Source organism: Actinia tenebrosa, unplaced genomic scaffold (assembly GCF_029948245.1).
Source record: "Actinia tenebrosa isolate PJP-AT-01 unplaced genomic scaffold, QUT_ActTen_1.0 PGA_scaffold7__59_contigs__length_16204524, whole genome shotgun sequence".
NCBI classification, from domain to species: domain Eukaryota; kingdom Metazoa; phylum Cnidaria; class Anthozoa; order Actiniaria; family Actiniidae; genus Actinia; species Actinia tenebrosa.
The window spans coordinates 6,424,797-6,447,415 of NW_028292584.1; the positions used below are offsets into that span (position 1 = coordinate 6,424,797).

At 36.8% G+C, this 22,619-nt stretch overlaps 2 protein-coding genes across 6 annotated transcripts in view; one reads left to right on the plus strand and one right to left on the minus strand.

The window, feature by feature from the left end:
* Nucleotides 1-927: 927 nt before the first annotated feature.
* The window catches only part of LOC116306448 (atrial natriuretic peptide receptor 1), a 33,334-nt gene continuing 11,642 nt past the window's right edge, over nucleotides 928-22,619 (plus strand). For 3 of the 5 annotated variants that reach the window (XR_016121767.1, XR_004198268.2, XM_089040445.1), the window contains exons 1-9: nucleotides 928-1,017; nucleotides 9,693-9,744; nucleotides 15,409-15,485; nucleotides 17,683-17,728; nucleotides 19,149-19,568; nucleotides 20,241-20,399; nucleotides 20,564-20,859; nucleotides 21,232-21,367; nucleotides 21,849-22,106. Coding sequence is in view for 1 of the 5 variants with exons in the window: in XM_089040445.1 (XP_088896571.1) it covers nucleotides 15,447-15,485; nucleotides 17,683-17,728; nucleotides 19,149-19,568; nucleotides 20,241-20,399; nucleotides 20,564-20,859; nucleotides 21,232-21,367; nucleotides 21,849-22,106 (1,354 nt within the window). In the remaining 4 variants the exon portion in view is untranslated. Of the gene's footprint in view, nucleotides 1,018-4,959; nucleotides 5,166-9,692; nucleotides 9,745-15,408; nucleotides 15,486-17,682; nucleotides 17,729-19,148; nucleotides 19,569-20,240; nucleotides 20,400-20,563; nucleotides 20,860-21,231; nucleotides 21,368-21,848; nucleotides 22,107-22,619 lie in introns of those variants that run through there. The other 2 variants (XR_016121768.1, XR_016121769.1) reach the window with 2 other exon arrangements.
* On the minus strand, nucleotides 13,848-14,496 carry LOC148905419 (uncharacterized). The gene has a single exon (XM_089040542.1). The coding sequence runs from the start codon at nucleotides 14,343-14,345 to the stop codon at nucleotides 13,911-13,913; it is 435 nt and encodes a 144-aa protein (XP_088896668.1). The 5' UTR covers nucleotides 14,346-14,496; the 3' UTR covers nucleotides 13,848-13,910.

Consider the following 22,619-nt stretch of genomic DNA (forward strand, 5'->3'; position numbering starts at 1 on the left):
TTTTGTTTTGTATTATGAAATAACTGTTATAAATCTCGCGTTTTGATTGGTTGGGAAAGCGTGCTTTATGATAGCACACAGCACGTGTGCGCACTTTCGGTTGCGTCATTTTTAAAATAAAAATCATTGGCGTGCTTCCATAGCGGGAGATTGTCAATCCTGAAAGAAGCGCAATGGAGATGCGTACTCTTGCATTTCTTTGCCAACCACTTTGAAGCGCCTGCAGGCCTGATGTTCTGAATATGCTGAATAGGAATAGGATTTCAAAAAAAAGGGGTCAGTCCAAGATCTGATATGGGCGATCTGAGACTAAACGGAACGGTTTGTGCTTATACGTTTTCTTACTAAAATCCCCCCCCGCAGAAAAAAATTCGTGTCATGCTTCATACTCCAATATCTAAAAAGGAAAATGCGTTGTTCCTTTGTAAATGCATTACAACGTTCAGTCGTTTTTTAAATAAGTGTATAAGAAAAAGCCATATAATGCTGCCTAGGACGCGTTCCTCATTTTATTTATTTATTTATACTTTTTAAAAGATAAAGCGTTAGCTTAGAACAGTCATACCTTTCTAGTCTCCGAGCAGAGGTCCTTTCTTTCCTACTAGCATGCGAGAGGAAAAGAAATTTTTTTTCCTCTCGCTTCCTAGCGGGGTAGAGGAGGACCTCTGTGGGATTGATAACGGGAATGCGTGGTTACAGTGCCTTTTGATTTCGTCCCAGCCCCATAAACCCATGCACACCGCAAAGTCGTAACCAGTTCACTTTTATGCGTAGGATTCAACCCAAGGTGAATAGAGTTTTGACAGAAAAGTCGTCGACAGCTGGACCCCAGCACTTAACTAGAAACGAAAATATACCCAAACCCTTTCACACTTTAAAAACGAATTCAGACAATATTATTTATATCTAAGTGTTCATCTTATTCTTAGAAAGTCCAATATAACACAAGTTGAAAGAGGATATATAACCCCAAGATTTATTTGCCTTGAGTAGCAGTTTGCATTATTTCATCTAAAGGTAAGTTAAAGATAGCTTATAAATGGGATTCGAATACGTTCATAATCAGTTTCTACCTTATATTATTATTGCAATATATATGAATGCTCTGAATAAGCGCTCAAGACACTATAGGGCGCCAACTTAGCGTAACCTATAGACCATCGGTCTTACATCTTTTAAACGGCTTTAACAACATGACCGTTTCTTCATTGAAAAACCAAACTAGAACTTAGTGCTTAAACTCAATCTTAAATTTAAAACTTAGTCGAAATTCCAATTAACTATAAGCTTGTATTTCTAATTAAAAACGTTTCCTTAAAATATTTCAAATTGGACCTTCCTCAAGCAAATGCAAATTATTATACACCAATTCGAAATATGTCGCTAACTTTTGCTATTGTTCTGCACTGACTAGCGACTGACTAGCCTCGTGTTTCAAAATCGTTTTCACGTGTATTCCCATAGTCATTCTCTAGTGTCAGTGAAGAACAATAGTTTTATCATCATGATTATTATTATCATTAGTCTATTATTAAATTTATAAATGTACTTCCAAGCAACCTGCCTTTTAGAGTATCTATAATGGGAAACTATTCAGGTAATATTAAATATATTTGATATATGACCTAAATAATCGTAGAAGTAAAATGCGACACATTTGCTAGCTGCAAAACAATTTTATCGCCCTTCGTCCTTATTCTTGGTTTTCAATCAATCCCAAGAGAGCGCAATAACAAAAGGGATGTCCGCCATGTTGGAAGATATAACAAAAGAATTGATTGAAAAATCTTTTGTCAAATTCTTCCAACATGGCGGTTATGACGTCTATTGCAAACGAAGAATTAACATTTATATCTAGTTCTATAAACATTTCCCTACGAAATTGTCGAAAAATATTTTCTTTCAAAAGGAGAAAAATGAAAGAAAGAAAATGTCAGTGATTTGTCTGTGCGTGTACATTATTTGGCACACAAACTGTAGTTGGAACTCACAATTATATATATATTATATAATAATACTTGTCAAACGAACCAACCCACACATACTTGTTGATTATTTATGGACACAAGAGTCAATGGCTTCGCTATTCATTGCCAACCAAACTTATTAAACTGGATAATTGTAGCTTTTATCTATAGAACCCTTATTAATCACGCTTTTAAGAGTGTCTGACGTACATCTCAGATGAATCATCTATTAGTGTAGTTTGATTAAGTAGAATAAATGAAACCCTCATTTGTAATATAGAGCTTTTAAGTGTGGCGTCAATCGTATGGAAAAACGACTTCCGGGCTCAAAACTAAAGTAGAAAGTAGCTCCATAAATATTTTTCTTGCTTTCTTTTCATGACAGGATTTGTTGTCCAGAATTTGTTTTCCAAAGTTCTAATTGTCTCAGGTAAACATTTTTCACTTTAGTTTGATGGTTTTTGTGGGCAGTTGGACCCTGGGAATATACCTGGAAATAGAGCAGTAGTTTTCGTATGACTGTGAAAAGCTCAGTGCCGTAAGCATGACGTGCCGTGACCGTGATGCTTTCTAGAATACTCCATTTTACAGTTCCGTTCCAAGCCGAGGCTGGAGTTTCCGCGCATGATAAAAAGTATAGTTTTGCTATGCGCGGAAACTGCAGCCTCGACTTGCAACTATTATTCGTGGTCACTCGAACGGAACTGTAAAATGGAGTATTGGATTGGCTGATTTTTTTCGTGGCGCAATGTGATTGATCTGGCATTACCGTAATCTTGGCGAAACCGTGTCCACGCCGTGTTTATGCCGCGCTCCGGGTATTTGATTGGATGGAGAGTAAATTTTCGTGCAATGTAATTGATCTGGCGTATCCCTTGCCGTGTCACGACCGTGTTCGTGCCGTGAACTTTTCACGGTCATACAAAAACTGCTCTATGATAGAAATAGCACGCGGGCTCTTTCATAAATATCTCAGACCTAGATATGAATTCGAAAAGGAGGCATTTTCGGACAGTGTTCATAACAAACCTTAGGAAACTATAAAATTATTAGCCGTTCCTAGGTTAAGGAAAAGACTGGGTCGGGTTTGCATTACAGTGCATTGCATGTGGGGTATGTTTTAAGAGAAGCCCTACAGTGAACCGTAAAAGTAGCTCGATCCAGTTTTTTCCTAAGCTTTGATCCCGACCAAGATGGCTGCCATCTGGTAAATACTTATAGGATTTATCTATTTTACGTAAATATCGATACCAACGATATATAAGATAAAATAAAGAAGTAAAAGCCATTTGGTAGTCAAGACTGACTAGCCTGGCTTGTCTTGATGTTTGTCTTCTAATTGAAATGGCAACAAACATTTTGTATACTTTGTTTGACATTCTAACGTTCTAAATTTTGCTTCAATGAATATCTCCTTTAAGATGTTGTCTAGTAGTACTTTTTTTTTTTGTATTAACTATTAATAGGAAAGAATATTTATGTTCTCTTGGGAAAAAACCAACAGCAGCCATACGCGCGCGCGGTCTGAGATTCCACTGAGCGATAAATGTTTTCAATGATCTATAAACAGATAGAACTTTGGAAAACAAAACCTGTCATGAAGATAAAGATCAGCGAATCTTTTTAAAAAGAACTGCTTTTCGTTTTAAACCTCGAAAGTCGTTTTGCTATATACGGTTGACGTCACGCTGACTTGTCGAACCAAGCTAGTATTAAATTTATAGAAAAATCTTCGCTGGTCGAGAAAAAAATATATTCAAAGAAAAGTTATGCAGAAATTGCAGTTGCGACTAATAAGGCGCGATTGCACGGAGCAATTTTCAATGCATTTAGTCTCGCAACAGCGTTGCGCACAAGTTGCAAGAGTGTTTATAACACGATGCAACGGAGACGAAATATTTGCCAAAAGTAGAAAGGAATTCTATTTTTTGCAACGATTGGCAGGTGCAACCTGTCTCGCAATATTTTTTCAAATGTGCTGTAGTTTACAGACTGCAATGCTCCATGTAACTCAGTTGCATAGATGAAATGCTCTGCGTAATCGCGCCTTCAAAATAGAAAAAGTATATTTGCTTTAGAAAAAGTTAAGAAAAGGCGGAAGACTTTAGAAATACAAGGAAGACGGAGGCAAAAAAACGACAGTCACGAAGAACGACGAAAATATAAAATAAACACGATAGGTTCCGTTACATGACAGCCTAATAGCGTGTTCAACCCTCATGGAATCTAGTTAAAGGAAGTCTGCCACCTCAAGCGGTGAAGCACATTTTATATAGAAATGTCAGTTGAGTATTCCGCAGGGCAAATTTTTCATTTTTAACTGTCAGATTTTTTTATCATCTTTTATATAACAGTCTGATAATTTCCATCACATTTTCACCTGCGGATACATTAGTCCGATGTTGGTTGCACCAACAGTCGAATGGCTTCCGCCATTAAACTAAAGAAAACCAGGAAAATTTAAGCCATCGAATAAATTGGGAAGCCTTTCATATGTAATGACACTGAACAGGTTTTCTAGCATAGCGATAAAGCTGCGTATGATAACGCCGACTGCTAAGTACCTTGTGTGTGAAAAATATGTTTTGAGATCGCCAAAATTTCGTTGATAAGAATTCGCACATATTTAGCAGAAATGGTATTATTTTTTGCTGTGCCACGCATGCTCATGTGGATTACTTTACGCGCGTCTCTCTGCTCAAGGCTGTTTTTACTGGATAGAGCTAGGAAGAAATTTAAAAACTCGGCTTGCGTATTCGTTTTCATGTCCGGTGCTTAGCAACGATTCAGTTTTAATCTAAGGATGTTTGCCTTCTTAATGTGTTTTCGCGTTCTCTAAGTATTTCAAGTAGAGTACTTAATTCTGGAGTGTATCGGACATCATGACTGGTATGCAATTAATATGAAAGTCATGATATAAATGACTCATTTCCATATTCCTTGCCAATTCAAAAATCACTCGCAAGTGAATTGTTTAATTGCTTTGGGGTAGTGAAGTCTTTGCATTTTATTTCGTATGCCCGACCAAGACTTAATCTTAAAGAAATCTAATCTAAAAAAGCGAATAGTCTGGATCATACCAACTAAGGCTCTGCTGAGTTTTTGCCTTGTATCCTTGAATATTCTCAATGTGAAAAAAAAAACTGGCCAATTTCTGGACGAATATAAAGGCAAGCAAGATAACTGACGCGATTTGAGGTAAAGCCTATTGCTTCTTAGCTCGCGGATACTTTAATTCTGAATCTCAATCTAGCCAAAATCTAATTGAGTAAAATAATGTTTAGGTACTATCATTTGAGTTAAATTCAAAATTCTCGGGATCTATCGTAACAGAAATGTTAGCACATATTTAGTTAATACACTGTATAAATGACTGTGCTGGATTCGTTCCATTGTCTAAGTCATCAATGTCGATATTATTTTCCAAAATTCTGAATTAAGAGAATCGCTTATATACTGTTCAGTGGATATAACTTCTAATTTCTTCGAATTGTGCCAAAACTAAAGTGACTTCAAATAAAAATATAAAATAGCACTTAGTTCCCATTATTTAAATTTTACGCCTAGGTAGAAGAACTTTGAATTAAGAGAATTGTTTGTATAATATCTAGTCTATGCACTATATTATCATGATTTTTGTCTTTAATGAAGCAATCTTAAAGGCTTTAACTTGAATTCACCAACTCATCGACGATGAGATGTGAATGGTAAGATACTCTGGCTTCTTGACAAATTAAGCATCAATTTGTCAAGACGCCAAGAGTCTCCCGTCATCGTCGATGAGTTAGTGAATTAAATAACTTTTCAAAACGGATTGTTTTTCAAGCTTAGATTTAAAACTCATTTTATGGAACCCTATATAAAACGACCCCGACTGAGTGACATGGCTAGGCCGATCGTGAGAGCGATTGATTGTTCGGCGGCTGGAGTTTCGCACGGTTAACTTACCGATGGAATTGGGATATAGCGTTTTAGGTTTTGCGGAGAGAGCAAATGAAGAGACCAAACATGTGATATGTATGATCACGTGATTAAGAGTTTTAAGATGCTCGTTTACGGCAAACGTGAAACGTCAGTTGACCATTGAAAAATATTTTAAATTAGTGAAAAAGAATCGGTAAAATCTCCAAGTAGTAGATAAACAAAAGAATACTTGTTTTTGTCGAGAAGGTTTGCAAAAGGTAACAGTGAAATGTAGGGAAACGATGAAAACGTTGTCACGTTTGCCGTTTGCGGGAAGGAAAAACGGGAATATTAGAGAGTTTTAGATTTACGTTCATGACAAACGTGAAACGTCAGTTGACCAGTAAAAAATTCTTTTAAATTACTGAAAAAGAATCGCAAAAAAGTCCAAGTAGTAGAAAAACAAAAGAGTATCTGCGCTTGGTGAGAAGGTTTGTAAATAGTAAAGTAAAATAAAGGAAAACTATGAAAAAGTGGTCACGTTTGCCGTTTGCGGGGAGAAAAAAAAGTCAATCTAAAACTCTCTATTAATATGCATAATGTCCCAAATCTTCGTTCAAATGTTTGTAATTTATTTGTCTTTATTTTAGTTAATTTGAGATCTTGTTAATTTTAATAAAGTGTTTGGTTTCTATGCTTGTTTGGCTGGCTTTTCGGAACAAAAATAAAAAACAAATGTTAACTTTAATTTAAATTCTTGTCTTGCCTAGAATGTCCCTGCAGCAAAATTAGAACTCCTCTTAAATTATATTTTGTTCAGGGTTCGATCTGTGAGTTACTATGTGCCCTGACTTAGATCAGCCCAGAGGTTGTTTCAGGATTCGATCTGTGAGCTACTATGTGCCCTGACTTAGATCAGCCCAGAGGTTGTTTCAGGGTTCGATCTGTGAGTTACTATGTGCCCTGACTTAGATCAGCCCAGAGGTTGTTTCAGGGTTCGATCTGTGAGTTACTATGTGCCCTGACTTAGATCAGCCCAGAGGTTGTTTCAGGGTTCGATCTGTGAGTTACTATGTGCCCTGACTTAGATCAGCCCAGAGGTTGTTTCAGGGTTCGATCTGTGAGCTAGGAGTTCCCTGACTTAGATCAGCCCAGAGATTGTTACAGGGTTCGATCTGTGAGCTAGCCGTTTCCTGACTTAGATCAGCCCAGAGGTTGTTTCAGGGTTCGATCTGTGAGCTAGCCGTTTCCTGACTTAGATCAGCCCAGAGGTTGTTTCAGGATTCGATCTGTGAATTAGCCCGGCGGTCCCTGACTTAGATCAGCCCTGAGGTTGTTTCAGAATAAAAATTGAAGGTTAAAAATGTGCAGTTTTCCTAGTATACTTATGGTTTTTCCTTTCATATCATACAATTTTCCCCACAAATACCGGATTTGTCTAAACTGCTTGAGCAGTGTTTTGTCAGCGGATTCGCACATGGCACAAACAAAACAATATGGCGGCTGATTTATCTGGAAAGCGTGAAAAGCTGAAATCTTCAAATTTATCTCAGTGTTAGACGTTACGTATAATTTTTGCTAACTTCAGTTAAGAAACAATCCAAATCTTAATTAGGAGATAACTTAAGATATGTGTGATAAACATATTTCCAAGATGGCGTCTATTTCGTTCCATTTACCATTTTCCATCCATCGGTTCACTGGTCAAACACAAAGCATTCAGTCGAGGTTGCAAGGTTCAAATTGGAATAATCCTTTGAAAGTACCTTGAGGCCTCGCTTGAGCGCTTTGTGTTTGACCAGTGAACCAATGTATGGAAATGGAAAATGGTGAATAAAACAGTCCCAAAATACCCTGCAATGCCAAAAGTACTCGACCGAATGCAAGTTTTCCCCTCGAGCTCGAAATGGCTAGTAATTTCCAAGGTTTTTGAAATGGGAAACACCACGTCCAATTCAAATGGTCTATTGATCGATGCAGGCGAACTGAAAGCTTGCAGTTCTTATGCCAAGCACCGAAAACAAAGATATTACTAACTGGCTTTTTTTGAAATGGCGTCATGATTTCTTTGGTTCCATCGATGTTTTATTTCTGGCGACAACCATCTGTCAACATACTTCCCATAACCGCTCAGCAACCTTTTTTATCTAAGAAAGAAGCTGCTTTGTTCATACCGTGTTCTGTATTTGTTCTGTGTGTACATTAAGTAAAATAAAACTGATTATAAAACACGTGAGGGGCGAATCCCGCAAACTAGTAAACGCTATGAGGCGCTACAATGCATAATTTTTTGTCTTGCCAGACAAGAGGAATATAAGAGGAATATAAAATGCGCACCATGTGATATAAACACGCTGGGAGCTTTAGAGAAAGAGAGAAGTAATCTTAGGAACACGAGGGGTAGCCGAGTTTTAACAAAGGTTTGGAACAATTATATATATTTATATACATACAAGTATATCAAAATTATATCACTTATTATTGTATATCATCCCTGTTATATTTTTCAGAAAGCCCGCTAGTGATAGACAACTTTTTTAAACTAGAAAATATAGGAAGTCTAACATTTTATGCGATAGTCCCAAATGTTTACCTATCTACAGCTGCCTGAAGCTCAAACAATGAGTTAATTATCTTAATGTGTTTATACATGTATTTTATATATGATAATATTTTGAACTCTGGTAATATGCCAATATTTAGATCTTTATCGCTTAATCGTGGCCACATAACAATGGTTTCAAGTCGAGGTTAGAATGTTAACATTAGAGACCTTTAGCGCGACGTTCTTGCTAGGTACCGCAAACCTCAAACTGCAGTTCGATGTCAGGCGCTTTGCGTTTTAAAAACTTTCGACATTTTGCGAGGCGTCATAACAAAGTTTTTGCTGGAAGAGCCGCCAAATTTATTTCATTCATGCCTATATTTTCTCCGTGTTTTTTAGGCCTGTTTCTGTATCTGATCCCTAGCAGTTAGTGGTTAGTGGTTAGCGGTAAACTTGATGCTAAAGGTCTCTAGTCCCTCTATTTCCTCCTAACTCAGTCGAGTAGGTTTTTTTTCAAACTCTAATCTACTAAAGGACCCCACGACTACACGACCCCATAAGCTGTATAGCTTTCAAAATTTATCGCGTTTAAATAAAGATTTCTATTCTATTCTATTCTACTAGTGAGCAAGTTTGGAGCGAAAAGAGGGACTTTTAACAGACTAATTCGAGGTTCGATGTGTTCATGCTTGTAATATGATAGTTCATTTTAGTGTTCCCGGTTAAAGTAGAGCGACAGTAGGCAGATTAAGATTCCCGTTTTTCATTCCCGCAAACGGCAAACGTGACAACGTTTTCATCGTTTCCCTACATTTCACTTTACCTCTTGCAAACCTTCTCGACAAAGACAAGTACTCTTTTGTTTATCTACTACTTGGAGATTTTTTCGATTCCTTTTCACTAATTTTAAAGAATTTTTTAATGGTCAACTGACGTTTTACGTTTGCCGTAAACGAGGATCTTAAACTCTCTAGTAATGAGTGCAAAAATTGAATTCTGATAATGTCTAAATATTCCTGACAAATAGTGCTATCATGAACAAACCCCTAGCTACAAATAAGGCGGCACTATTATGTTTATACAAATGATCGTTTGAAATGATATGTGTTATATACTATATTATGTTATATATTTGCAGCGTGCAACTCGATCGTCTCAGATTTCAGATTTGAGATGTGCGACCGACAATGTTTTTCGAAATAGATATAAATACAAAGCATAATGAGGTGGCTTTGTCGTTGTCATTTTTTTAACTTTAGAAATTACGTTTATTCTAGATAAAGGCCAAAGGAAAGCAAACAAGAGAGGAAAATTCTAGATAACAATAAGGTTAGAAATTACTCGCCCTCGTGCATGAGTCATTCTTTATTAGTTTTTTTTGGAGCTCGTAAGGAAGTAGCAGCGGTGCGCACGAGTCTTCTCCACAGTAAAGGAAACCGAAAATGAAATCTCTGAGATGAGTCAGTGTAGTATAGGACAACACTGAAACATGTACTTGAATCACATTAATCTCGACGAGAAGCCTTTCTAATGTGTTTGCCACTCCTAGGTGGACGATTTTATGCCAAACAGGTGCAACCTAAAAAGGTAGTCAATAGATCGATCATTAGTTCCATCGCACGCCACCCGTGGTTCCCAAAATATTTAAATGAATGAAGATGTGATAAACAACAAACTAGAAACCCAGATCCCTAACAAACATCTAAAATAGCCTCAAACCGCGGGGTATTTTTCCAAAGGGGTATTTCATTAAAATACTGCTTCGGTATATGGCAAAAATGAGCTTCTAATTTTTAAATTCCAATAAGCCTGAAGCGAGATGACGTTTTACCCCCGTCTCTAGACCATAATAGTTTTTAAAATTCTTTCATATTAAGATTTTTGATTCCTTAGAGAATACAGGAACAATAGTCATAATTAAAGAACGAAAGCAGTGTGAAAAGGATTATGGTCTAGAGACGGGAGTAAAACGTCATCTCGCTTCAGGCTTATTCAATCTTGGCATGATGAAGGCCACAGGTTTGTTAGGCTCTGGCTAAATAAGTGACACCCTCGTAAAACAAGGATTATTTATTTATTTATTTATATCTTTATTCAGTTATATCAGTAAAATTGAGTGTACCTTTAGTTAATGTGTTGAATAATATATTTAATCTTTGAGTTGCCTACAGACATGCTTTCTTGTCGACATGCTCAGTCCAAACTTACTCAATCATCTACTAGATCGGAATGACTCGAGCATCGTGATCCATGAGGGAAATGCAATTTAGAAATTAGAAGTTGATTTTTCTGCACCCATAAATCAAAATTGAATTAGCTTAGCCTCCTCAGCAGCCTACTCGCTAAGGTTTTTGTTGATTTGGTTTTTGTTGCTGTTCGAGAGGGGTAGGTACCCTGTGGTGGAAAAACATCTTCCACTTCAACTAAAGAATGGGTCATCATTTGGGACCCATTTGTAAAATTTTGTAAAAAAAAAAAGTGTTAATAAATTAACGTTAACTATGAACATACGAAGTCTGCATATCGAGCTTTACTCTATATGTTAGTGTCGAAGTTGGAGTAGAGAAAAGCTCACTCCATATATGGTATGATCTATTCCATATTTGGATTGTGCGAAAAAGCGGCAAACAAAAAGGCCGTCGTTTTATAACGAATTCGACATGAACATTTTTGAAGAAGAAAAGAAAAGAAAAAAAAAGACAAGTAGAAAAAGAAAAACTTTGGAAAATCGAGGAAGGATACGGGGACGATGCTAACTCGTGGGTCTGCCACGCAGACAACAGATTGAAAAAAAAAAATCATAAAAGGTAGAAAAACATCTTCCGCTTTAACTAAAGAAAGGGTTATCAACGGGAACCTAGGGTTAAAATTCTGTTGAAAAAAGTGCCACGGAACACCAAAGCAATTTTTTTCGCACCATTAGGTAATAAATAGTTTTAATATAATTACTGATCTTCCGTGCATCAGATGTTTAAGAATCGATTCATTTAAAACTTGTTTTTTAGTTCGGTATATTTTGATTAGTTGAATAGTTAATGTGTTAGCAATTAAAGACAGAACTAATCCTTAAGGCATGCGTTAATGAAGACTAAATTGCAATCATCATCTAAACGTCTAGTCCAATTCCCCAAAGAGGGATGCCAATGGGGTTTTTAGTTAACTGACATTCGGCCGAAAAACTATTAGTTAACTGACAAATAACCTAAAATAAGTAGTCAACAGTTAACTGATATTTCATTATTTTGGTTCATATTATGGCCAGCGCTTGTAAAATTATTACAGTCAACTAACATTCGGCCTAAAAATGAGTAGTTAACTGACATTCGGCCGAAAAACTATTAGTTAACTGACAAATAATCTAAAATTAGTAGTTAACAGTTAACTTATACGTCGCGGAACACAGCTCAACTTGGAGGAAAAAACAAGAATTACAATCTCTAGAGAATTGGACACCTATTGTGTTATGTCGTCCTGCAAATTGAGCTGTGTTCCGCGACGTACGAGGGGTATATAGGCAAAGTTAAGGTAGGGAAGAAGTTCTTCTTTAATATCATTCAAGTGTTTTTGCCTTCCCGAAAAAGTTATTAGGCCAAGGGCGGTCATAAAGCGTTTTAAAAGAGTCAATATAGTCCTTAACCCAGCTTGACACTTATCACAGGAGACCACCTAGACGTCCAAGAGTTATAATTTGCACGAAATATTCAAGTATTAGCAGAAAATATTCCATACCTAACAAAATGCATTAGGCCAACGGTCCGAAAGCGTTTACGGTACTTAACCAATAATGAGATATGTCGCAGGGGACCACCAAGACGTCTAAGAGTTATGATATGCACATTGGCATTAGCAGAAAATTGCCCATACCTTAGACGAGGGTGCTAAGGGGGTACGTACCCAATTGTCAGTTAAAGTGCAAATGAACCCTTCGACAATACTTTCAGTACTGATGCTACATGAAGTAAATAGTTGAATGGTATGATATTTCTTGATTTGAGTGATGCATCTCTAAGTTATGAAGGTTTATACTTCCAATATGCTAATAAGTGTGACGTCAGGTAAGGTATTTGAGTGTTTTTGTTGTAACTAGTAATACTAAATGCTGGCCATTTTGAAAATACAAATTCAAAATTGCTTTCATGTAAAACATGAGTAAAATAATGATGCTTTTTAAATACTGTTTCTATGAACCAGTTCAATTTTGTATATTTAATTAAGCCTTAATAGACGTCACACTTATTAGCATATTGGAAGTATAAACCTTTATAACTTAGAGACACATCACTCAAATCAAGAAATATTTTACCATTCAACTATTTACTTTATGCAGAACCAGTACTGAAAGTATTGTCGAAGGGTTCATGTGCACTTTAACTAATAGTTTTTCGGCCGAATGTCAGTTAACTACTAACCTCATTGGCACCCCTCTTAGACATCTTGCCAATACATTGATTAGACTTAATATATACTTGCTTCAGTTATCTATATTTCAATCGTGATATACACAGTATTTTATTGCTTAGTTTTAGCAAATTAAATATGATTTTCTATACCGAATGAGATGTAATAATTATTCCATTAAGATGAAATTATATCAATACGTTTAAATACGGTTTAGACTGTCAACAAATAAATGTAAAGATCAGGAATAAGTCCCTCGTACCTTGAGAACTCGCGTACGGCAAACAAAATCGGAAGTGATCATAATATAAATTCACTGATCATGAAATGAAGATATTGTTAACAGAATCCGGGACACGACTGTGAACTATAATAACTTTTGTGTTCTCGAAGACAGGTGAAAAACGAGCAAGTCAGAAGCTATGGAAGAAATACAGTTCTGATAGAAGTAATCAAAAAACTTTAGTATAGAAAGATTTTTTTTTTCATTTCCTTGATGTAAGTTTAGTTTACTTCCATCAAAACTCAGGTAATTCAAATTAAGTCCGATAACTTAATGGCTGAGTGGGAGATGGTGCCAATCGGATTAGTAGTTAACTGACAATATATTGTCTTGTAAAATTCATTAATAATGCATGAGGTAATTACCCAGTGAAAGACCTGGATTCAGGTCACGTGGATGGTTTGTAATTCTCGATACAGGACGTGTGAAACTTAAAGCACGGGGAGGGTTGAATAGTCAGCAGGGAAAAGCTGGGGTTGATGAATTGTAAATAGTATGCTTATTAATATGATTAACTTTTATAAAAAGATCTCTAACCCACCTAATTAGTATTTTTAACTTTTATAAAGATCTCTAACCCGCCTAATTAGTATGCTTAACTTTTATAAATAGTCGTGTTCTTTGGAATTCTACAAGGTTTATTAATCAATAAGTTTGTACATGAATACATGCTAATATTATAGATATTACTTATTCGCGTACCCAAAGTTGATATTGCAGTTGTTAAATACTGAACTTGCACAAAAATTATTAATATTACTGCTCAACGAATCCTCTGAAATAAATATTTTTCCACCTAAATATAAAATGCGATTTAAGGCAATTCATTTAAAACACCCAATAAATTTACTTGCCTCTTGTCAGCTTTATTGAGAACGTTCAATGCATTCTCTCCTCTCGTCTCACTTAAATGTCGGTTAATCGCACAAATTACCAAATAAAGCGTTTTAGGTGGATAACGCTCTCCATTTTTCTTGGCCACTTCGCCAACGAACTTACACAACCAAAAGTTTGAGGTATTTGGCAACATGTGCTCCAGATTAACGGTCAGATCTTGAACGTCATCACCTTTGAGACCGGCCACTCCAACGTGTTCTAACATTGCTAATTTATTTGGCCGTTGTTCCTGCCATTCCTCGAAAACTTTTATGCCCCATTTAGTGTTGTATTGAGTAGCTTTTGGAGTAGCTTCCGACACTAAACTGGACTCTTCTTCTTTACTCTTTGCAGAGCGAAACCGATCAGCCATGTTTCTACTACAACCTCTCTATGAAAATGAACTGCTAAATTCAGTGTTCAATATTTCGAAACTCCTTTGGGAGAACTCATTCCGGCAACTAAGCCATGAAAGAATTTTGTTATTATCAATGAATAATATGCTATTCAATTTCGTCATACAATCAACTAAGTCCTCATTTGTTAATAACATTTCAAAACTCATGCATTATTAATGAATTTCACAAGTAAGATAAAATATTCCCGTCCGACCTTTATGGGCTTTAAAACGGCTCGCCTGCGGCTCGCCGTTTTAAATGCCCATAAAGGTCTCCCGCTCATATTTTATCTATTACTTAGAAAACTCATTAATAATTCATGAAGAAAACACAATAGAAATCATGACCATGAAGGAGGTTTTATATCGGATATAGATTCGTCTTCATTTGCATAAACTTTAACTTGGATTTTCTCTATCAAACTTGGTTCATTTCGTAAAGAATTCAGTACAATATGAGAACATACATCATGAGTTTTCTAAGCCGTTCAATAAACTCGCAGATCGTGTTTTATCGGGTCTAAAACCACTCGGCTACGCCTCGTGTTTTATACCCGATAAAACACTCCTGCTCGTTTATTAAACATTACAAAAAAGTAGTAGTTAACTGACAAATAACTTAAAATTAGTATTTAACAGTTAACTGATATTTTATTTCTCTGGTTAAGAAAGTTATTACAGTAAACTGACATTCGGCCGAAAAATTAGTAGTCAACTGAAAATTTGGTACTCGCATTGGCAAACTCGTGGTAGACTGCTGCTTCAAACTCGTCCCCACTCCACGCGCTTCCAAAACACTGATGAAAGAACCCTTACTCGAATGAGGATGCAAATGAGATGCAAATGAGACAAGTATTGTATCAATTCGATAGCCTCAATGCATTGTATGATTCTTAAAACAAAAGAAAAGCGCATTGCAGGCTCAACTGTAATAACAGCCAATATCCACACTTATTCTATTCTTAGTTTCAATCAATGTAAATTTTTTATTTCAGCGAATTTTACCCATGGTAACTCGTGTTTGTTTACTCTGCTTCAGATCGTCTGTCTTCAGTTTACTTCGACGGACAACACATAATGGCATTTCACTATATACTATATTTCAGCACGGTTTTGGTAAGTTTTTGTACATATAATGCGTTATTTGTCGGGGGGGGGGGGGGGGGGGGGGATGAAAAAAATAGGAATGAAACAAATTACTTATTTAGAGACTTAAGACTGATGTTTATTGCACACACACACATCATTTTCAAATTTAGTTTATAAATTACAGAAAGTCACGCTTAAAACTTAAAGGAGAAAAAAGAACATAGAATTGGAAAGCGTGCCGAATAAGTCGAGTGTGCAGTAGTGGTTAAAGTAGTTTAAACTTTCGATTTAGCCACCAAAAATGGCAAAGTTAATAATTCGTTTTACAAGAAACACCTTGCATTATCGAAAATCAAATATTCTTTTGTTTAATTTCTTATTTCTTACTTCTGTGAAAAATACAATATGTTTTGTATTCCCCTAATAACTAAGAACAGTATAGTGGGGGAGCCTTAATTAATTCTTGTTTCCTGAGTTAATCCCACCAAAACCCACGACAATTTTTACAAGAAGTGAAAAATTAATATTTAATCTTACGACAAAATCCCCATTAGTTGGTCGACCTCGTAACAATCGTCTTCTTCAAATGAGAGCTCGAGGATTGAACAAATTGGGGACTCGATAATTAATTTCAAATGAAATGGCCGTCTTTTTTTCTTGATATACTTCAAACACAATAGCAAGGTGTTTTACCAAACATCCGATCACTAGGAAACTTGAAAAAAGAGAGAAAAATTTGAATGCGTTTTTTGACTAATTGTGCATGTGAGTTGTTTGGGTATAAAATGGAATGCTCTTTTTATCCTTTCAAATGGCTTCACCATACAGATGTCAGACCACTAGGAAACCGGGTAAATAGGAAAAAGGAAAAAGGAAAGAAAAAGAAAGAAAGCAAGAAGACCAAAAGCGGAATACGCTCAGTCTTTCAGTAGCGGTCCTGAAGATGACCACTTATAGGTCGAAAGCCCGACAAATTTTTTTTGTTAAATTTAGGGTTAAATTAACCTTTGAAAATATTAAAAAAGAAATGCAGCTTCTTTTAACCAATTTTCAAGTTCAGTTTGGGCCATTTCAAATGACCCAAACTATTAATATTTCTTGAAGTTATTGTTGAAAGCAAAATTTAGGTTGCTACACTGCATCCCACCGAGGGCCACCGTTACCGAGCTAGTAATTTTCTTTTTTGGTTTTTCTATTTATGAAGATGAAAAATATTAATAATCAAAATATATTTTCTTAGAGAAATAACTTTAAAACGTCGCTTTTCTCGATAGTTACAACGCAATTAGCTACTAGTCTAAAAAAGTTTGTTCAATAAGACTGACGTTTCATTATGTGTGTCCTTTTATTAAAATTTCGTTTTGCTGCGATAATTAAAGCCGATAGTAATTTCTGTGCTTCAATTTTTTGGCGACGCAATAATTAACAAATCGATGATGAATGGCGCCTCACCCCTTCGAGTCTTCGGACTTTCTCTCTTGAATTAAATCTCATGAGTTCTTCAGTAATATTTAAACCACACAGGGAATTTTGGTGGATGGATATCTTGTCTTTCTAAGCAGACGTCATCCTACTATATCATTATAAAAAATGATTCTGAATCAAGATAAAATGGTACTCGGTAGCTAACCGTTCGAGGGGGAGACTTTAGGTCTACGGATTGAATTCGTAAATATTAAGTCCGGAATACGGATTCAGAGTAAAATTGGATCCTGTAAATGCAACGCAGACTACGAATTTATCGGTCTATAAAGTTCGCATCTTCTGAAATGTTTTACCTTTGTCTTTGTCTGGCGAGACAAGGAATAAAAGGCAACTGTCAATTTATTTTCGGATTCGAATTTGAGCAAGTTTTATGCGGATCTCATGGATTCGGGCAATGTTAACCCCTAGTCATGCAATGTTAACCCCTAGTCATGCAATGTTAACCCCTAGTCATGCAATGTTAACCCCTAGTCAGTGGCGTAGCGCAATGTTTAAAATTTCTTAAAAAGATTGAATGAATGAAAAAAAATTATTATTATTTTTTGTTTCCAGGTTTTTTTCCCTTCACTTTTTCTGTTACTCTTGGTGTCCCCCCTCCCCCCCCCTCCCCAATTGGAACCTAGTATCTTGCTACACGCTTTTGCCCTATTCATCCTCCCGCTCCCCTTCTCCCGGGGCTAACAAGTAGTGATAGATGGATTTTTTCATGCATATTTATATTTACCCTCTTGTTCTGCAGGCTATTTTTTTCGTCACTTCTAAGGTTACATCACAAGATGAAAAAGGTGAGGACTTTTGAAAGAACTATTTATTAATTAATATAAATAATTGGATGTTCTTATAAAAGACAGCCTATCTTTGGAATGCGAATCATAGCCGCCATGTTGGTTGACGATAACAAAGTGTTTCTCATTAACTTCTCTTGTTAGATCAACCAACATGGCGGTTGTATCATTGTTATTTATATCTCAAGGGATTTTGAGTCATGTGGTTGCACTCTAAGAATTCTTGGGGTGCATGTTACGTCATAGCCGCCATGTTGGTTGACGATAACAAAGCATTCCTCATTAGACCAACCAACATGGCGGTTGCTTCATTGTTATTTATATCTCGACGGGTAGTAGTGAGTCATGTGGTTTCACTCCAAGATCGATCAGCCACATTTACTTCAGGCGAAAATTTTACAAGTATTATTTAGTAAACAAGCACGAGTTTTTATCGTCAGAGGTTTAGAGTGAAGGCATTTTAATACGTGAAATAAAAAGTACTAGTCAACGTGTAATCTGGTCAAACCAGGTAAGAAAAGAAAACAATGGAATTAGGGGATACTAAAGTGTATTAGTCTAATATCTATTTCACGGGTTTAATGACTTCAATATAAATGCAGGAGGCGTAACCGATCTTTATAGAAAGATTCCTATAATGAAGAAGACTTTATCGGGTACAAAGCTCCATGCACGTCACATTTATGGTCATGCCAGTTTGATCAAAATTTTTAATTACTCATGAGTTTTGTATTGCAAATATTATGTCTCATATCGTATCACCTCAATAATGTAGTTTCTATTCACGACTTTATCACGCTGATATCGACTCTAAATGTGTAATAGATAAAAGCTATCACGTGTTAAGAGCTTGATATCGTTTTATTCACGAGTTTACATATTATATCGCAAACGAACGAGTACGCGAGCGAGTCAAAGATATGATATGAAAAACGGTATATTCTCTACTTTCACATCCCCATAATACCTTGCGTCTTTGGGGGGTAACCAGAGGGTAAAAACCCACTTATTTAGCTGAAGGCTGATCAGACAATGTTGAATTACCTTGTTTGGTATCCAAAGATAAAATGAAGAAGTAAAAAACAGAAAAAGATAGAAGCTTGAAGACGTTTAAGGTAAATTTTAAACATTTTTTCGTAAGTCCATACATTTTCTATAAGACCGCCAAAACTCTTGATGATCTGTACACGAAAAAATAACTTGGAATAAACTGATAATCAGTATTGTACAGATAAAAGCAGGTAAAGTATAAATTTAATTAAGAAACCTTTGAATTTGGGACAGTTTTTTGATTGGTTACCCCCTCAAAAACACAAGGCATTATGGGGATGTGAAAGTAGAGAATATCATGTTCTTATCATATAATAATTTCTGTTTAATTTACTCTTTTCAACAAAGTTTATAATTTTCTTTTGCAAAGAAATCAAAATAGGTGTTCTCCTCCCCATGGTTGGCTACTGGCCAATTGGCACACGCACTGCAGCATCGGTCCCTTTAGCAGTTCATGACATCATGCAGAATAAATCAATACTCCCTGGTTATAATATATCCTACCAGATACATGATAGTGGGTGCAACAAAGAAAAGGGAATACGAGGAATGGTTAATTATCAAGAAATGGATGTTATCATTGGTCCGGCTTGTTCCACAGCAATGGAGCCTGTGGCTCTGTTAGCAAAGATCTGGGATAAACCCATCATTACCTACGCTGCTTCTGCCAGGAAGTTCCTGGATAAGGAGGTATTCTCTACTACATCCACTGTCACAGCTTATGGAAGAAGAAACACTTACCACACTACATCTTTCGTGGCAGGTCTGATGCGCGCTTTCAATTGGACAGGTAAGCTAGCTTTAAATCAAAGCATTTCAAAAAGATCGAATTTCACTAAAATCCTCTTGCCAGTCATGAGTGCTTTCCAAACATTGCAACTACCCTTTTTTTTCTAGTAAGGGGGTTCATGGTTGTCATTACTTTGGGCATAATCAACTCTATTTCTTTAGATAAAGTAACACGTGACAAATTACAAACTTGTGGCCCTCTATGTTTAACGTCAATGAATGATACGGGAACGCCATTTTACGTACGGTCTTAGGAGCCACGGCAAAGGTTTTGCCATTTGCAGATTTTTTTAGAGCAAAGGCAGCACCTTCTGTTCAGATATTTTAAGATCCTGAGCGTTGGTTAGACCGAGGCTTGAACCCATGACCTCCCACACAACGGGCCGGTGCTCACGTAACTGTGCCAACCAGAAAAAAACACAAATCTATCCCTAGATCTGCCTAATTTGCAGGTCGTTGAGTCAGAATAAACCCCATGCATTGATTTCCTAGTGGAATTGCTCTGGGGGACAAAACAATAGGCCGTTTTCTTTTGCAAAAAAAAAAAAAAATTGTTTTGCCTCCCAGAACAATTCCTCTCGGGACTCAGTGCAAGAGGTCTATTAGATATTCCATCATACAGTGGTTGACTGAGAATCAGAAATATCGAGAATGTTCTGAACTGTTATTGCAGTATGCGGCATTTTAAGTTCATCTGAAATCGAATGGAAAACCTTGGCGACAGAAATACGCGATGCAATTACACCTGCAGTTGAGATACCAATCTTTGAAAACTTCTACAAGAATCTGAAGAAAGAAACATTGCTGACAAAGGCGAAAGAAAGAGTACGAGGTAAGGCGAAACAAAGCACAGGATTCCCACTTTAGAAATGCTTTTTCAATAAGTACGTGATCCAGGTCAATTTTAAGATGGATGCATTTTCTTTTTCACAATCACTTTTATCAAAGATAAAGCATATTTTTTTTTCAAACGATTTTCTTTATTTCTTTATTTAGTTATTCTTCTGTTATGCTACGTCAACGACGTCGCCGAATTCATGTACGCAGCCAAGAAATTGGGCATGACTGATGGGAGCTACGCCTTTGTAACCATAGACCTTAACACGGACGTGTTCTACTCTAATAACAACTGGACTGGTAATGAGGGGCCTGGGACCCAATATGACCAGGGGCTGGACGGTATCCTTGATCTGAGTGTAAAAAGACCTGTTCTGACAAGGGACTTTTTGGGACGTTATCACGGAATGAAATCTTCTTTGCCTTCACATATACAGTCACAACTGATAGATAATGTAAGTAAATCCATTCATCGATCCTCTATTCGTAGTAATTACTTTGAATATAATTCTTCTTGCAAATATTGAAGATTATTAGCCATTCAGAGGTTAATGTAAGGAAAAAACTGCATTGGTCAGTTGGCATTACAGTGTATCGTTGCACTGTTTTAGGGCACAAAGCAGATACCATCTCGGAAATGTCCCCAAAAACTGTCTCACAGTGCACTGCAATGCTACTCGACACCAGCTTTTTTTGGTCTCAACCTTGGAATGGCTAACATATGTCTTTTCAAATAATGCTTCCAAAAGAAACTTACGTTTTGTGTGCACAAGGGGTAGTATTTTATGTAACATTTGCATGTCGTGTCTTTTGCTGTTTCTTTATAGCCATCATGGTATGCTGCCTTTCTCTACGATGCTCTTTGGCTGGCTGGACTTGCTTTAAATGCCACCATCAGTGAAGGGTTTGGCGTCAAAAACACCTCCACAGCGGTCAAACACTTATTCAACTTGAATTTTCCAGGTATAATCATTGATGATATTGCTTCTTATCATTCTGATCATTTTCGTTACTTGTTATCGCTGTTGCTAGCTGCCGGTGGGAAGCGCAGGTTTCGTGCGCCGCTAATGCGTCGCCTCTCACTAATGCTACCAAAGTTCGATTTGGGTTTGATTCGTTTTTCCTTGCTCCTCAAAGATCAACTGCTAAATTCTAATTTGATCTATCGGCTGCCTAATCAAGTACATTGGGTCGTAAAACCTGCTATACTTTCTGCCGTTTATCCTGCAATGACAAATCCCGTTATATTTTTTAAACCAAATTATCCTTTTTGCTTTGTGGTTGCTGCTTTACGTCCACTATTCTTGTTGCGCTCAAGCATTGTCGTTGGTTGGTTGAACTGTTTATGCTGGCAGTTTGTTCATTTGTTGGTTTTTAGTTTCTTTATTTTGAAAAACTCAGCTGGCCTGCGGACGTAAATGATTCTGTTTTTATCTTATTTTAGGAGAATCAGGCCAGGTTGTCATGGTGAACGGTACTCGAGTCCCAAGCTTCGTGGTCGGGAATTTCCGACACGGCTTGTATGTACCGATCATCAACCACAGTATTTTCTTAACAAAAGAGGACCTCACAAGCAGAAGGCTTCTGTTTGATTCGAATATCGTGTGGCCTGGAGGTACGACCAACATACCAAAAAGTACACCAGGCTGTGGCTTCGATGGGGAGCTCTGTAAAGAAAACGCCTCGTCTCATGATGAGCATTGTAAGTCATGTGACGTCAAGTCAGCTCCATTTGGAGGACAAACCAAAAGAATTTCAATCTCACGAGAATTGGAAACCCATTGTTATGTCCTTCAAATCGAGCTGCATTCCGACGTGCTGCAAAGGGTCTACAGAGTAAAATTTGCGTGACAGTGAAGAATGCACGGTACGGACGTGCCGTGACCGTGACGGTGTTACGTCTAAGCATTTTTGTGCCGCGCACTGTGATTTTCTCAACAAATGTTGTCAATTCCGCACCATCACAGTACATGCTTTGAGGCGTGCAGTGCCATGCCGTTTTACAGTCATGAAAAATTAAGTTTACATACAGTCGATTTTAAACTTTTTTAAATACTTAACGTCCGAATAAATGTCGCTGTGAATCGCCTTACATTAGCTTTGCGCCCACATGGTCATTTTTGAGGCAAAAAAAGAATGTATGATAAGGACTTTCTATGCACCCAAACAACATCAACCCTATGTTTTTCTAAACTACCATTTATTTTTCTTTCAA

Coding starts and splice junctions, on each gene's coding strand:
- LOC148905419 (XM_089040542.1), bottom strand. CDS start 14,345: ATGGCTGATCGGTTTCGCTCTGCAAAGAGTAAAGAAGAAGAGTCCAGT.